The 13,094-nt window shown below is 30.0% G+C and overlaps 3 protein-coding genes across 3 annotated transcripts; 2 read left to right on the forward strand and 1 right to left on the reverse strand.

Annotated features, from left to right (window-relative positions):
• The first annotated feature begins 637 nt into the window (after positions 1–637).
• Positions 638–1,540, forward strand: LOC139097603 (phospholipase A1-like). Its single transcript, XM_070649490.1, has 4 exons — positions 638–890; positions 947–1,144; positions 1,202–1,331; positions 1,390–1,540. The coding sequence occupies exons 1-4, from the start codon at positions 638–640 to the stop codon at positions 1,538–1,540; spliced, it is 732 nt and encodes a 243-aa protein (XP_070505591.1).
• A 530-nt stretch (positions 1,541–2,070) lies between these two features.
• LOC139097647 ((E3-independent) E2 ubiquitin-conjugating enzyme) lies at positions 2,071–7,276 on the forward strand. Its single transcript, XM_070649541.1, has 8 exons — positions 2,071–2,229; positions 2,372–2,440; positions 2,521–2,568; positions 2,724–2,977; positions 3,037–3,491; positions 3,553–6,099; positions 6,160–6,384; positions 6,446–7,276. Exons 1-8 carry the CDS (start codon positions 2,146–2,148, stop codon positions 6,571–6,573), a joined length of 3,810 nt encoding a protein of 1,269 aa, XP_070505642.1. The 5' UTR covers positions 2,071–2,145; the 3' UTR covers positions 6,574–7,276.
• Positions 7,277–10,633: 3,357 nt separating this feature from the next.
• LOC139097648 (opsin-1-like) lies at positions 10,634–12,112 on the reverse strand. Its single transcript, XM_070649543.1, has one exon. It carries the CDS (start codon positions 11,827–11,829, stop codon positions 10,729–10,731), a length of 1,101 nt encoding a protein of 366 aa, XP_070505644.1. The 5' UTR covers positions 11,830–12,112; the 3' UTR covers positions 10,634–10,728.
• Between the last annotated feature and the right edge of the window lie 982 nt (positions 12,113–13,094).

Below are 13,094 nucleotides of genomic sequence, written 5' to 3' on the forward strand. Positions count from 1 at the left end.
TGATATTAATATGCATGTGCATTTAGTTTAATGAAATGCGTTTACTATTCAGTCAAACTTGGTCTCATGTATAACAACTCTTATCATCATGTAAAACAAAAAGAACAAGTTGTATCTGAAATATTCAATTTTAGACATAATAGTCGTTTTTAATTGAAATATTATGCAAACGAATAAATTATTTGATAATTTCTTTTTCTTTCTTTTAGGTTGCTGCTTATTTAAGCTAACTGTATGTCTGGCAGAATTTTTTAGTATTTCAAGAACTTTTGAACCATCAACATCATGGAAATATTTAGATATTGTGTGCCTTTTTGTGCGATTAGTTTTGTGTTGTCAGACAATTTGAGTAGATATAGAGAAAATATAATTTTTAGTGCCTTTTCTGATAGGTGATTGCTGTTTTAATTTTTAAATATATCAGATCTATACTGTCTAAAAAAGAATCAGTCATAAGTTTAGATATCACGTCATTAATATTCTTATTTCCTATTTTATAAACCATTTAAGCTACCCGAACGGTACGATAACCTATATTAATGATTCTTTGGAAACATTCAACTGTGATCCTCGAGGAAACACAACATTTGTTGTTCATGGATGGTTAGAATCCATTGACAGGCCTTGGGTCAGACCAATGATTAATGAGTTTTTGAAGCTCCGTGGAAATTGTGTATTTTTTATGGATTACTCGTTTTATTCATCAGGAGGTTATTTTGTGTTAACACCACATTTCAATGCAATTGCCAATTTATTGAGTGAAAAAATTTTAAAAATTTCTGTACCACAAAATGTTGTGCTTTTTGGTTTCTCGTTTGGTGCTCGTTTAGTTACAAAAGCAGGTGCGCTCATTGCAAATTCAGAAGCATCAAAAGTTGATAAAATTTATGGTGAGCGTAAAATAAAAGTTTAGTTTTTAATAATAATAGTATGTTCTTTTGTAAAGCATGTGACCCGGCTGGTCCAGGATTTGATCCTATATATAGACTAGATCCGAAAACATCAGCAAACTTTGTGCAATGTATTCATACAAGCAATACTTATGGAACAAAAGTTTACAATTGCCATCAAGATTGGCGGATGGGTGTTTGTGGACATAAACAAAATGGAGCTGGTCCTTTTCCTTATGGCTCCCATGGACTATGTAATAATTGAATATTTTTGTTGATCCTACTGGACTGACACATTTTGTTTATTTCAGGTCCATACTTCTTCTTGTCATCATTTTCTGAAAATTTCACACAAAATAATGCTCACGACTGTAGATCACGTCGAGTCCCAAAGGATTTACCCGATGATCTTATAATGGGACCTAGAGAATTCAGACTGATGTAAGGAATCAGATAATCAATCTTATGAATAATTACAATTAAATCATTAAATTTATAGATATTCAGGTGATATTTTTGCACCGACAGCAAAAAGTCCTCCATGGTCAGGTTTTAATGAGTCATCAAGGAAAAACGTTATCGACTTTTTTGAGGATGATGAAGATGCATTCGGAGAAGAGTATTACAATGAACTGAAAGAACATTTTTAAAAGCCTCAAAATTCTAAGATTCGTTAGAAAAGTTTTTAAACGAATTGAATTGATTTACTGTAACGGTTTTCAAATTTTTAAATTTTTTACTCCTTAAAGTACTTAAATTTTCTACCCCTTGATTTATTGTATCCTTAATAATTAAAAGTTAAAATTTTAATGAAATTTTAATACAAACTTATGAATGAAATGTTGAAAATACATTTTGAAAACTAGCACATGACAATCTGTCAGTTAAATTGATTTTTGTGGATGAATTATCATTCTTTTTGAAAAATAATATTTTTGCTTAGTAGTCAATGTATTTTTGTAAAATTTTATTATTTCTAAGAATTTCTGGAAACTGATATTTTACCTGAACAAAGTATATTGTCATAACTTAAGGAATCTGCATCCATTACTGCATGTCAATCGATATTTATCACGAAAATACAAAAAACATTAAGACGCAGAAAAAAAGTAGGCTTAGTCGTTTATTGAAAAACACAGAAATGTTTACATTTGACGTACAGCAACAACAGCAACAACAATAAAAATTGATGAAAATCGAAAGTTGAACGTTTTAAGTATTTAATTTTAAAATAGTCTCAAAATAATTTAAGCAAATGAATCAATACTTTTATGAAGATCAAGTTTTTACTATTGATAAGAAAGGAAGTGTAAAATTTGGTTTAGTTGTCGAGAATGAGGTAAGTTATGACAAAAAATTTTCTAGGAAATCAATTTCCATCGACTTAATAATTTTTCATGTAATGTCGATAAATTTGATTTGTTATCGATAAAACTGATGAGAAAATCTCTTAATATTGCATTATTTGTTACTTTACATAGGTTCCAAGTGATGGGGAATATGAAAATCATACAGAAAATGAAAAATTTTTACGAAAAGGAGAGCTAAGGGTGAGAAATTTTTAACTTGTATGGAAAATGAAAAAAATCTGATTAACAAGAATTTCCTTTTCTCTGCCGGAAATGTTTAGGTTGTGTGGTATCCTGAAGGAAAGGATGAAATCATTTTAGAGAAAAATGTAAGCAAATTTCATATTCAATCATTTTTTTCCCACAAAGAAAATAATTTTTCGTTATATAACAAGGATATGTGAAGAGATAAGATTTCTATCCTTTTTATAATGGACACTAAAATGTATCGTAGTATGGACAAAAATTTTTACTCATTTTTTAGGTTGGATTAGCAGATAGAACTTTAATGCCGGGGGATGTTGTACGGCGAATGACAGAAAGTGACACACAAAGAGGCTATTGTCGTGAAATACGTGTTAAAGCTGATCTGAAAATTATAGGAAATTCTAGATATATTTTTAAAGATGTATTATCAGAAAGACTTGTGCCACTAACTTTAATTCCTAGAGACAATGCAGTATGCTTAAATGGCTGGGTGGGAAGCACAAGAAATATAGATGAAAAGTTAACATTAAGGTAACAAAAAAATAATTTGAAGCGTATAATTATATTTTAATAATTTCTTTAATTTTTAGATCATCTTGCGGTTCAGTATTAGAGATCCGCCCAGACCTTGAATACTTTCCATTTAAAGATCTAAAAAACAATCGAACCGTATTTTCTAGTGATTTATTTTACGTTGGACAGCAGTTGATTAGTCCAGTGAAGGAACTTGATAAAGCAAAATGGATAATCCAAACGCCTGACATGAAGACAAGTCGTAAGCATCTAGCTGAACGTAAGTTTACAGTTCAATCTGTAGAACTTGAAGGTGTTTACGTTCATTGGCAATGTAAGGCATCATGTGAAGAAAATACTAGCTCAGATGAATCATGCATTCCAAAAAGCTACGTCTCAGGCGAGGATCTAAAGAAAATAAAAAGACTTAATTTATTTGAAAGTTGCATGTTACAAATCAACGATAAAAATTATCTCAATGTTGCCGAAAGCGACGTCATAGTTAGAAAATCGCAATGGAAAAAGGAGCAAAGTAGGTTGACCTAATTATTTTCAATCATATATAATATTGACTATTTTTTGTGACCTTTCAGGCAATAAATATCGAATTTTAAGTAGCAGAACAAATCAAAATTTAGAAAATTCCGAGGCTACAAAGAATACTCAAGAACAATATGATACTGAGAAAATTAAATTAGTTGAATGTGAGAAGCAAAGTGAAAGTGTACAAAATAAATTAAATGAATGTGATCGCACAAAATTATATCCACAATCACGAAAGTTCCTCGAAAGTGATGAATGGCAGACAGAAGAGGAAGAAGATGAAGAAGTATTTTCTGACAGTGGAACAACGGCATCATCTTGTTCAAGTAATCCAACACCAAAAGGATCTCCAAAGAAATCGCCATTACTTTCGCACAAAATTAGAAAATTAAAGAAACACAAACAAAGAGATCAAAAAGATAAAAAAATTCCTCAAATTGGTGATCGTGTAGTAACAGAAGTACTTGTAGTTTATAGTTGGGCTACGGTAGTTTGGCAAGATGGTACAATTGAAAAAGATATTCCATCGACTGAGTTGTGCCCAATTCATCACTTAGATGATCATGAATTTTTTCCGGCTGACTTTGTTTTAGCTGCCAACGATTCGGCAAATTTTAATCCATCCTTTCGCGATTACGGTGTCATTCAAAAAGTTGATCACTTAGGACGAATTGCTAGAGTTAAGTGGTTCAGTACTTACACGAATATAGATGAACCGACACCAATATATAAGGGTGAATCTGAAGTAAGCGTTTATGACCTTAAGGATCATCCTGATTTTCAATACCGTCCGGGAACGATTGTAATACGTGTTGCAAATTTTCCCAATGAACAGCAATGCGCTACGGCTGGTCAAGTTGTTGATAACTATCCAGAAGGAAGAGTTAAAGTCTGGTGGATTGATGGCACAGTATCCATGTGCTGGCCTCAGGATTTATTTGAAGTAGGACAATATGATTCGGAAAATAATTTTTGGGGAAATGGTGACGATTCCGATTCCGATGAGAGTTGGCAAACTGAAGACGAATTTAGTGAACCTGGCGAAATGCCACAACCACAACATTTAACAGCTAATTTAGAACGAGCACGAAAGGCAATGGCAAGATTAGAAGAATTATTTATAATCAATCCTAATTTGCAATCGCAGCAAGTTATGAAAAAACTTTTAATGGTCTATAAAAAGTGTCGATACCTTGATCGATTAATGAATACTTCATTTTTCCACGAATCTAATTTTATGGGATTAGTTGAAAGGGTTCGAAAAGGAGGCTCTCAAACAACTGCTGAAAGAGTATTGGAGAAAAAGAATCGTTTATTTGGTGAAACACCATGTGCAGTATTTAGTGGTAATCCAGTACCAAGCGCTGTAGAAAGTACATCAAACACTGGAAAGACCTTAACAAAGAAAATTTCACTTTTAGAGGCTACAAAATCCTCGTCATCAAATTCAAATAGTCATGAAGATAATAGCAGTTATTGCAGTTTTGAAAGCACCAAATCTTGTTTCCAGCCATCAACACGACAAGCTAGCCAAGAATCTCCAACAAAAAAACAAAACCTTTTAGTCGTTGCGTCGGAAGCATGGAAACAACAAGGCAAATTTCATTCAACATCATCAGATATATCAAGTATAACTGATGATAATTTAAAATTATCTACATGCTCATCGCCTTCATCTGCTTATAAGACACCATCACCAAAGAAAGGTGACGAGGTTGAAAAAAACAGTACAGATTCTGGTATTTTAATCACATTAGACAATGGATCATCTGAAAGTTCCAAACAAATTATTGAAGCACCGGAACCGAATTCCAGTAGTTATGTTATAACTGTGTGCGCTAAATTATGCTCGCTTATCAAAATTCAATTAGTTAAAGCCTTACAGGAAATTAATAATCGCTATTGTCCAAGTGACACATTTAAAGAAATTGTAGAACTGGAAATGGATTCCAAATCTATTGCAAAAATTGATAGTGAATTTGAGGAAGAGGATATATCTTCTCCAGATGAAGTAAAATCCTTTGACTTAACTCATGGTGATGCAGTAACGAAAACAGTTGAAAGCAGTAGCTCAACAAATGTTGCAGACGAACAAGCATCTAGTATTGATAACTTTCAAGTTATTGATCATGTACCTAGCACACACAAGTATCATTTGACTGTATTACTTCCAACAAATCCTCATTCATTTTATAAAGCTGTTCAAAAAGAGCACAAACTACTTAAAAATTCACTACCAAGTGGAGTTTGGATTATTACTTTTGAAGATCGTCTTGATTTACTGAGTGTTCTTATTAAAGGACCTACCAAAACACCATATGAAGATGGACTATTTGCCTTTGACATTCAATTAGGACATGATTATCCCAAGTCTCCACCATTGTGCCATTACATAAGCTACTGTAGAGATCGATTGAATCCGAATCTTTATGAAGATGGAAAAGTTTGCGTATCGCTTTTAGGTACATGGTCGGGACGTGGAACTGAAATTTGGTGTCCAAATAGTAGCACTTTATTGCAAGTTATTGTATCATTACAAGGACTTATTTTAGTAGATGAACCATATTATAATGAGGCTGGCTACGAAAAACAAAGAGGTAAGATAAGATTTATCATTTAAAAATGTTCATTACTAAATGATATAACATGAATTTCAGGCACGCAACAAGGTAAAGAGAACTCTCGTATGTACAATGAAATGGTAGTCCTTAAATTAGTTCAATCTATGACAAAAATGATAGTATCACCGCCAGAAGTTTTTAGTGATATAATTCATGATCATTTTCGTAAAAATGGCGTGAAATTTTACAATCGAATTAAATCATGGATGGAGTTGAGTGAAAATAACAGCACCGATGCTAATAAATCATCAACTAGTGAAGGTATGCATTTTTAATTCAATAATTTTCAATAGATTTATCAACTTAATGTTTCATTAAATAGGAAAATGTAGCGCTATTTCTAAGCCAGAATTTCCTCTTATTCCGGCCTCAAAGGGATTCTGCTTAACATTAGTTACAGTTCTAGATGGATTTTATCAAAAACTTCAGGAAATTAAGGCAGTTTCATAATTTTTAATTTAGACTTTTTCGCTAATTGAATGTTTTTTGCAAAAAATATTAAATAATTAAACTAAAATTGTAAGATTTGTATTTTTACGAAAGAAAATTACGTTTCTGTTAAAAATTCATAATTTCGGTGGATTATTATAGACAAATATAACTAAAATATGAGATTATGAAAACAGCCTTAACATCATAAGAAGAAATCCTAAAGTTATTAAAGAACGAAGTAGAAATTTTTAAAATAAAAGAAAATTTTGCTATTAAAATTAGATGATATGAAATAAATTAGCAATTATAAAATAAGCTCAACTAACAATTAAAATCAATTTCGAATCGAAATTTAAGTCAGATAAATACTTAAGACGTAAATGAGAAAAGATTTTTTGTGCCTTTTAGTTTGACAGCATTTTAAAGATGATTAAAAAATAAGGACAATTATATTCAGTTTATCATTTTAGTGTAACTTCGAACTAAGCAATAAGTAGCTGATTTTTTTCATTATCATGATTAGTAAATTGCTTGCTTTTTATTATGAAAAATCATATGCAAAGACACCATTATAGTAATTATAATTTTTTTCTGAGCAGTTTTAAACAGTGGTAATAGTTTAGAATTATAGAAAATTGAGGACTAATATATTTAGTTTATTAGAATTACCAAATACACATTTAAGCAATGGTGCTCAAACTGTACTCTCCAACACAAAATTGACTCTCGTAAGAATTTCTAATGCCATAAATTTTGATTTATTTTTGGATATTTTGAACATTTTTAAATTTGGTGCGTTAAATAAGTTTGAAGCATAAATGTCGTGGATATTACAAAAGTTTCCCCACCACATTATCAAGATTATCAAGATATTCTTCATGACCACACATAGCTTCAGTATAAAGAAATAATATTGATTATTTGAAGCTATTAGTCATAATGCAATGCAAACTCCTATGTCTTTTAGTTCTTTAGTTTTAACATCCTTAAACTAAATGCAACGTGACTTTGCTATTTTGCCATAACACATTCAGATACGATATGCTATACAACTAATCAAAACACTCAGGAAAAAATTATAACTTTTTTAAATACACAGATGATCTATAGTGTCCCATATGGTAGACTTTTATACCGTTTATTTATACTTGCAATACTCAATCACCATTCCAAAGAATAAACTGTTGACTGTTATTTATGCATTCACATTTAATCATAAATACTTTAAATTTAAATAAATACTTAACTGATATTGATATATTTAACGATAACTACTTATTTACACTGAGAAAAACAATTTATATTTTTTAATCCTGTATTCATAATTTCTAAAACCATAATGTCAAGGTTAAAAGCCTTAAATAATATTTTAAAGGTTTAGAAGCCTTTTCATTCAGCACTTTGCAATTGCATGCTTTATTTTAAATGTCATTAGTTCGTCGTAAAACTAGCAGCATTTAAAGCATTCCAAATTGGTTTAACATTCTAAACTGGTTTAATTTTCATACATTTTGAAATTCTAAACTAAAATAAAAATTGAGTTCTTAAATAAGTGTTCTATCAAACGCAACAAAAAATATTTTATACTACCTAATTCAATTTATAATAACCAAATTATTATAAGGATCACGAAAGAAGTTCTAGCCAATCAGCAACAATGACACTATTTATTACAAGAGGCTTTTGTTTCATAAAATATCAATTGAAAATACTATCACTATGTACAAATTATTTTTAGCACAATTATTAGCAAGCAAACTTAAATTATAAAACAATATAGAAATTTACATGTTGTTGACCTTTTCTTATATAAAATTATTTATTTATTACGATTTATTATTACTTTCTAAAGTGTATGCTCAAATTTGTATCTTTGAAAAATCCCAAGCTACATAGCTGAACAAGATATTTAATTTGAAACTAGTGAAATAAAGTTTGGAAATGCTAGATTTTTTTTAGAAAATGAAAAATCCATTAAAATTGTTGGAATGAAATTTTTGAAGGAATTTAATGTATGGAGGAAAAAAGCTTTTATGAAAATTTTCAATTTATCTTGAGCAGTGCTTAATTTCTCTCGTTCTCTACTAAAACACACAATAAAATTACATCAAAAAATTAAATTTAAATAAAAAGATCCTTTGAAATTCTTTTCAGACAAAAAACTTCCTTTTAAAAATTTCTTCCTCAAAAACAGTGGAATTCTTTGATTAACTTTATCTCATATTTAACCTTGAATTATTTTTCAAGATTAATTGATAATTAAAAAGACTATTGAAAAATATTTAGAAAAAATTCTAATCAAAATTATTAAAACACCAGGAAAATTTTAAATTGATATTTTGGATGGAATATGAATTTTTTTACATGATTGTGGTCATATACTCCCTAAGCTCTCGTTTTAAAGAATGTATAAAAAACTAAAACTCATTTAAGACTCGAGCAGCATAATTTAGTATGGAGAACTTTGTCATCAGGCATCGGAAAACTTCAATGCATTCTGCTATTTGAGAGATTGTGTAACACTTTACACAAAAGGAGATATTTTTATGCATTACGTATTTGACGAAGTATTTCATTATTAATTTAAGAATTTGAAAATTAATAAAACTTTGTAGATTTGAAAAAGAACGTTCAGAAATTAAGTAGCTTTTTAGACGTCATTGTAACGTATGTAATCCGTAACAAAATTGTATAGTCTCCTCTCTCTCTAAATATCCGATTAATCTCACATTCTATTCAAAATCTTAATTTTATTCTTTATTAATTATGCCAATTAGTTTTGGTTGAAATAAAATATTAATCTGGTATTAAAAATTATTTTCAAAGTTATTTATGAGACAAAGTTATAAATTTCAATTTATCACCTAAATCCTTGTAACTTAGCTTATGTGAATTTAATTAAGTAAGCAGCAAATATTTTTCAAAAACATATGCAAAATTTATCAAAAAAATACCTACCTACTTAAATAAATTTTGTATTTTTCTGTGCTTGAAAATCGCTGATGATGAAAAGAATATATGTAAGAGTGAATGATTTTTATATGTCTATCGATTTTAATTGATAAGTATGAAAAAAGTTGATAATGTATTATTAAGCTGTGCCTCAAAATAATATCTAAATAAAATGCTCGCGAGATATAAAGTAGTATGGGAAAATTAATGGAAGTGAAAATGATTTTCGTAAAAGTTGATTCTAACAAAAAAGGAAGGGAAATATTTGCATACATTCTGTCAAAAATATGCATCTAAAATTAAAAAGAAAAATAAAGTTTAAATCACGACATCAAAACGAAGTAGAAAATCTTTTTATTGTCGTTAAACTTTTTGTAATGTGAGGAATTTTTCGTAATTTTAGATGGCTGCAAGCATTGAATATGAAAGAAAGTTTTAAATAAAATTTTAAGCTTCCTTTCGTTTTTTCTTATTTCCTAGAGGGAAATGTATCTTTTGGAAGTACTACAAAAATTAAGAAAAAGGAGTTATAAGCTTTAGAAAAAATGAACATACCATACTATGCATGAGAAAGAAATGATTTTCGACAAAGCAACAACATGAATAATACTAAAGTTGAAAAAAGACAGTTGAAATGTAATAAAAAAAAGTTAAACTTTCCTCGATAAAAGGATCGAAAATTTAAAAGCAGTTTAATTTTGTTGCATAACTTGATATGTTTTTAAACTTTCAGAAAATAACATAAAATTCCAAATTATTTTTGGACAATAAGTTCCGATCGACTTCAGCTCATTGTTTTACGCAAAGGTTAGTATTTGATTTTCAAAATCAAAAAAAGGTAAAATTACCTTACAATATGGACATCATGTGAAAAATGTGAAATTTTTCCTGCCAAAAGTTGATTATGTTTTGAATTCAATTCAGATAACTACTCCGTTTTTAAGTCTTTTACAAGTCTCTCTCGAAAGCACGATTTTTCCTGTTTGGGTTAAGAATTTGATGTTAATGTTTTATAAGCAATTTGCTACGGGATATGATAATAATCATTTGTATTTTTAATTATATACAATATTTCATTCTCATTCTTCAACTTTGCATGAGATTTTTTTTTTTTACATTTTTTGGATGCTCGTAAAATAATAAAATAAATATTAACTATAAACCTAAGAATTTCACTAGTTCCTATCACATTATCATAAATTGGTCAACATTATCATCATTTTATGCTTTTTCTTCTGTTGAAGCTGTGGCAACTGATTGAACATCAGCGGCTTCAGTTGGTTCACTTGCACAAGCCAATGATGGATATTTTGCTTGGAGAGCAGCACGATATTTTGGATGGCTGATACCATAAACAATTGGATTGTAGACAGCATTTGCTTTGGCGAATAAACTTCCCCAGATTGTTGCGAGTGGTGTGATTTTGGTGCTTGTGAGAACTCCTGTGAAGTTGATGATCAAGTATGGTGTCCATGCCATGAACCACAATGAGATTGTCATCAATGCAACCTTAGCTAATTTACATTCTGCGCTTTGGTTGACATTTTCTGATGATCTCAAAGATGCAACATTCATTTTCTTAGCTTGTTCACGCATATTCTTCTCGTGAGCAGAAACGGCTTGCAAGATGAAGAAATATGAGTAGATGATTGAGAGAAGTGGTGTCCAGTATACGAAGAGAGCATAGAGCAAGATGTATGAACGGGTGTTCCATGAGTGTGATAAGTAATCTGTTCCACATGCAGTCATGTTTCCTTCTGGAACATATCTGCACCATCCGAAGAATGGAGCACCAGTCCAAATAAGAGCAAAGAGCCAGATGATTGCGATTTTGACCATAGCATCATTCTTGGACATTGGTTTGCCTGCAAGACCTTTTACGATAACATTGTAACGATCGAATGCAATCATGGTCATAGTCCAAATTGAAACACATCCGAACAATGATCCAGCAGCGGCATATAATTGACAAGCCAATGGTCCATATATCCAGGTTTCATGATAGCAGTTCATTACCATTGGTGGTCCCATTGTGAACATCATCAAGAAGTCAGAGAAAGCCAAGTTGACAACTAATAGATTTGAAGGCGTACGAAGTGATTTGGTAGATGTGAAGACGCTGATTACGACATAATTTCCAATCATTGAGACAAGTCCTAAGCAGAAGATGGTGAATCCGAGAATTGAATGCCAAAGAGGATTCATTGGTGCGAATTGGCCCCAGTGGTCACTTACTAAGTGACGCATTTCTGGTCGGACCAAATCAATAACGGTGATGTTACCACCAAATCCGGCGGATTGATATGCTGCATAGGCTACCATTTTTAATAAGTTAATGAAATTTCACTTTTGAAAAATTCAAACTGTTTAAATATTTTTCTTTTGTTAAAACTTTTATTCACTTTGATATGAGCTGAAGAAAATCGTTTGCTAACGAACTACTTCAAGCCCTATTACTAGTCGCAATGAAAACCAAATCAAGCTTGAGAAATTGTAGAAAATTCCTTCGTATTTATACACAACATAACCCTTTGACTATGTTCTTTTAATTTAATTATATTTCTTTAAGTTTTTAAGCCTTCTTGACATTGAAGTTTCATTTCCTTTCCACAGTAATTTATTTATAGTTCATTGAATTTTTATATTTACATACTTTTTAAAATTAATAAAACTTTGTTGAATAGAAAAAGCTTTTCAATATATCCAGTAATCTAGAATTCGTACTTTTTAAAACGAATTTTAATTTTAAGCAGAGCTTACAATATTTTGAAAATAAGATGATATAATTAAATTGTCATGAAAAATTCTATTATTAAATTTAAATAAAAACCAGTCGTTTTTTCAATTAACATATTTATCGAATATATATTAGAAATAATATAGTAATATTACATACAAATGAGATATAGTTTTCTTTAAAATTATTAACAATACATTTAAACGGGCTTTTATAATTTAAAAATTGATCGAGGTGAAAATTTGGTGAGTAAAGTTAAGCATACGTTCAGTTTTATTTACAGTAGAATTTCACAAAGAAAACATCAGTTGAAAAATAAATAAATTAATTAATTTTAATTAAACAATCTAAAGAATTAGCGACAGAGATGAAACAACGAGAAAATAACGAGGTAAAACGTTCTTTTTATTAATGATTGCTTTCAGATAAATTCTTGAGTAAATTAATGTTTAAATAATTAAATTTCTAGATTCGTCGCCAAATGTTTTTAAGTAATATCATGACAAAAATAACTACATCATTTCTTCATTACGAACATAGCTGAGCTTTTTTTACATCATTGCGAAAGTCATTCACCGATTAGTTGAATTAAAACAATGAGCTAAAAAAGTATCTAGTTAATATTTTAATTCTTGTAACTTTGGACCAAAGTTGCACCCACAAGAGCTAAGACAATAACAGCAGATTAAATAATATTTAAATATTAATTCTTCAGGAACTACCTTTTCGCAGATTTTATTTTTTATTACCTGCATGCAGGAATATATCTATCGCTCTGTAGGTCGCATATTGTGTCTTCAATTTTTCCACAAACTTGCAGGATTTTGTTATGATACTGCTGAATTTATGC

Source organism: Chironomus tepperi, unplaced genomic scaffold (genome assembly GCF_022539635.2).
Source record: "Chironomus tepperi strain 1889 unplaced genomic scaffold, CSIRO-AGI_Ctep_v1 contig_425, whole genome shotgun sequence".
Lineage (NCBI taxonomy): Eukaryota > Metazoa > Arthropoda > Insecta > Diptera > Chironomidae > Chironomus > Chironomus tepperi.

Coding starts and splice junctions, on each gene's coding strand:
- LOC139097603 (XM_070649490.1), top strand. CDS start 638: ATGATTAATGAGTTTTTGAAGCTCCGTGGAAATTGTGTATTTTTTATG. Junction 891..946: donor AAAAGTTGATAAAATTTATG/GTGAGCGTAAAA, acceptor TCTTTTGTAAAG/CATGTGACCCGGCTGGTCCA. Junction 1,332..1,389: donor CCTAGAGAATTCAGACTGAT/GTAAGGAATCAG, acceptor TTAAATTTATAG/ATATTCAGGTGATATTTTTG.
- LOC139097648 (XM_070649543.1), bottom strand. CDS start 11,829: ATGGTAGCCTATGCAGCATATCAATCCGCCGGATTTGGTGGTAACATC.
- LOC139097647 (XM_070649541.1), top strand. CDS start 2,146: ATGAATCAATACTTTTATGAAGATCAAGTTTTTACTATTGATAAGAAA. Junction 2,441..2,520: donor TACGAAAAGGAGAGCTAAGG/GTGAGAAATTTT, acceptor GGAAATGTTTAG/GTTGTGTGGTATCCTGAAGG. Junction 3,492..3,552: donor GCAATGGAAAAAGGAGCAAA/GTAGGTTGACCT, acceptor GTGACCTTTCAG/GCAATAAATATCGAATTTTA.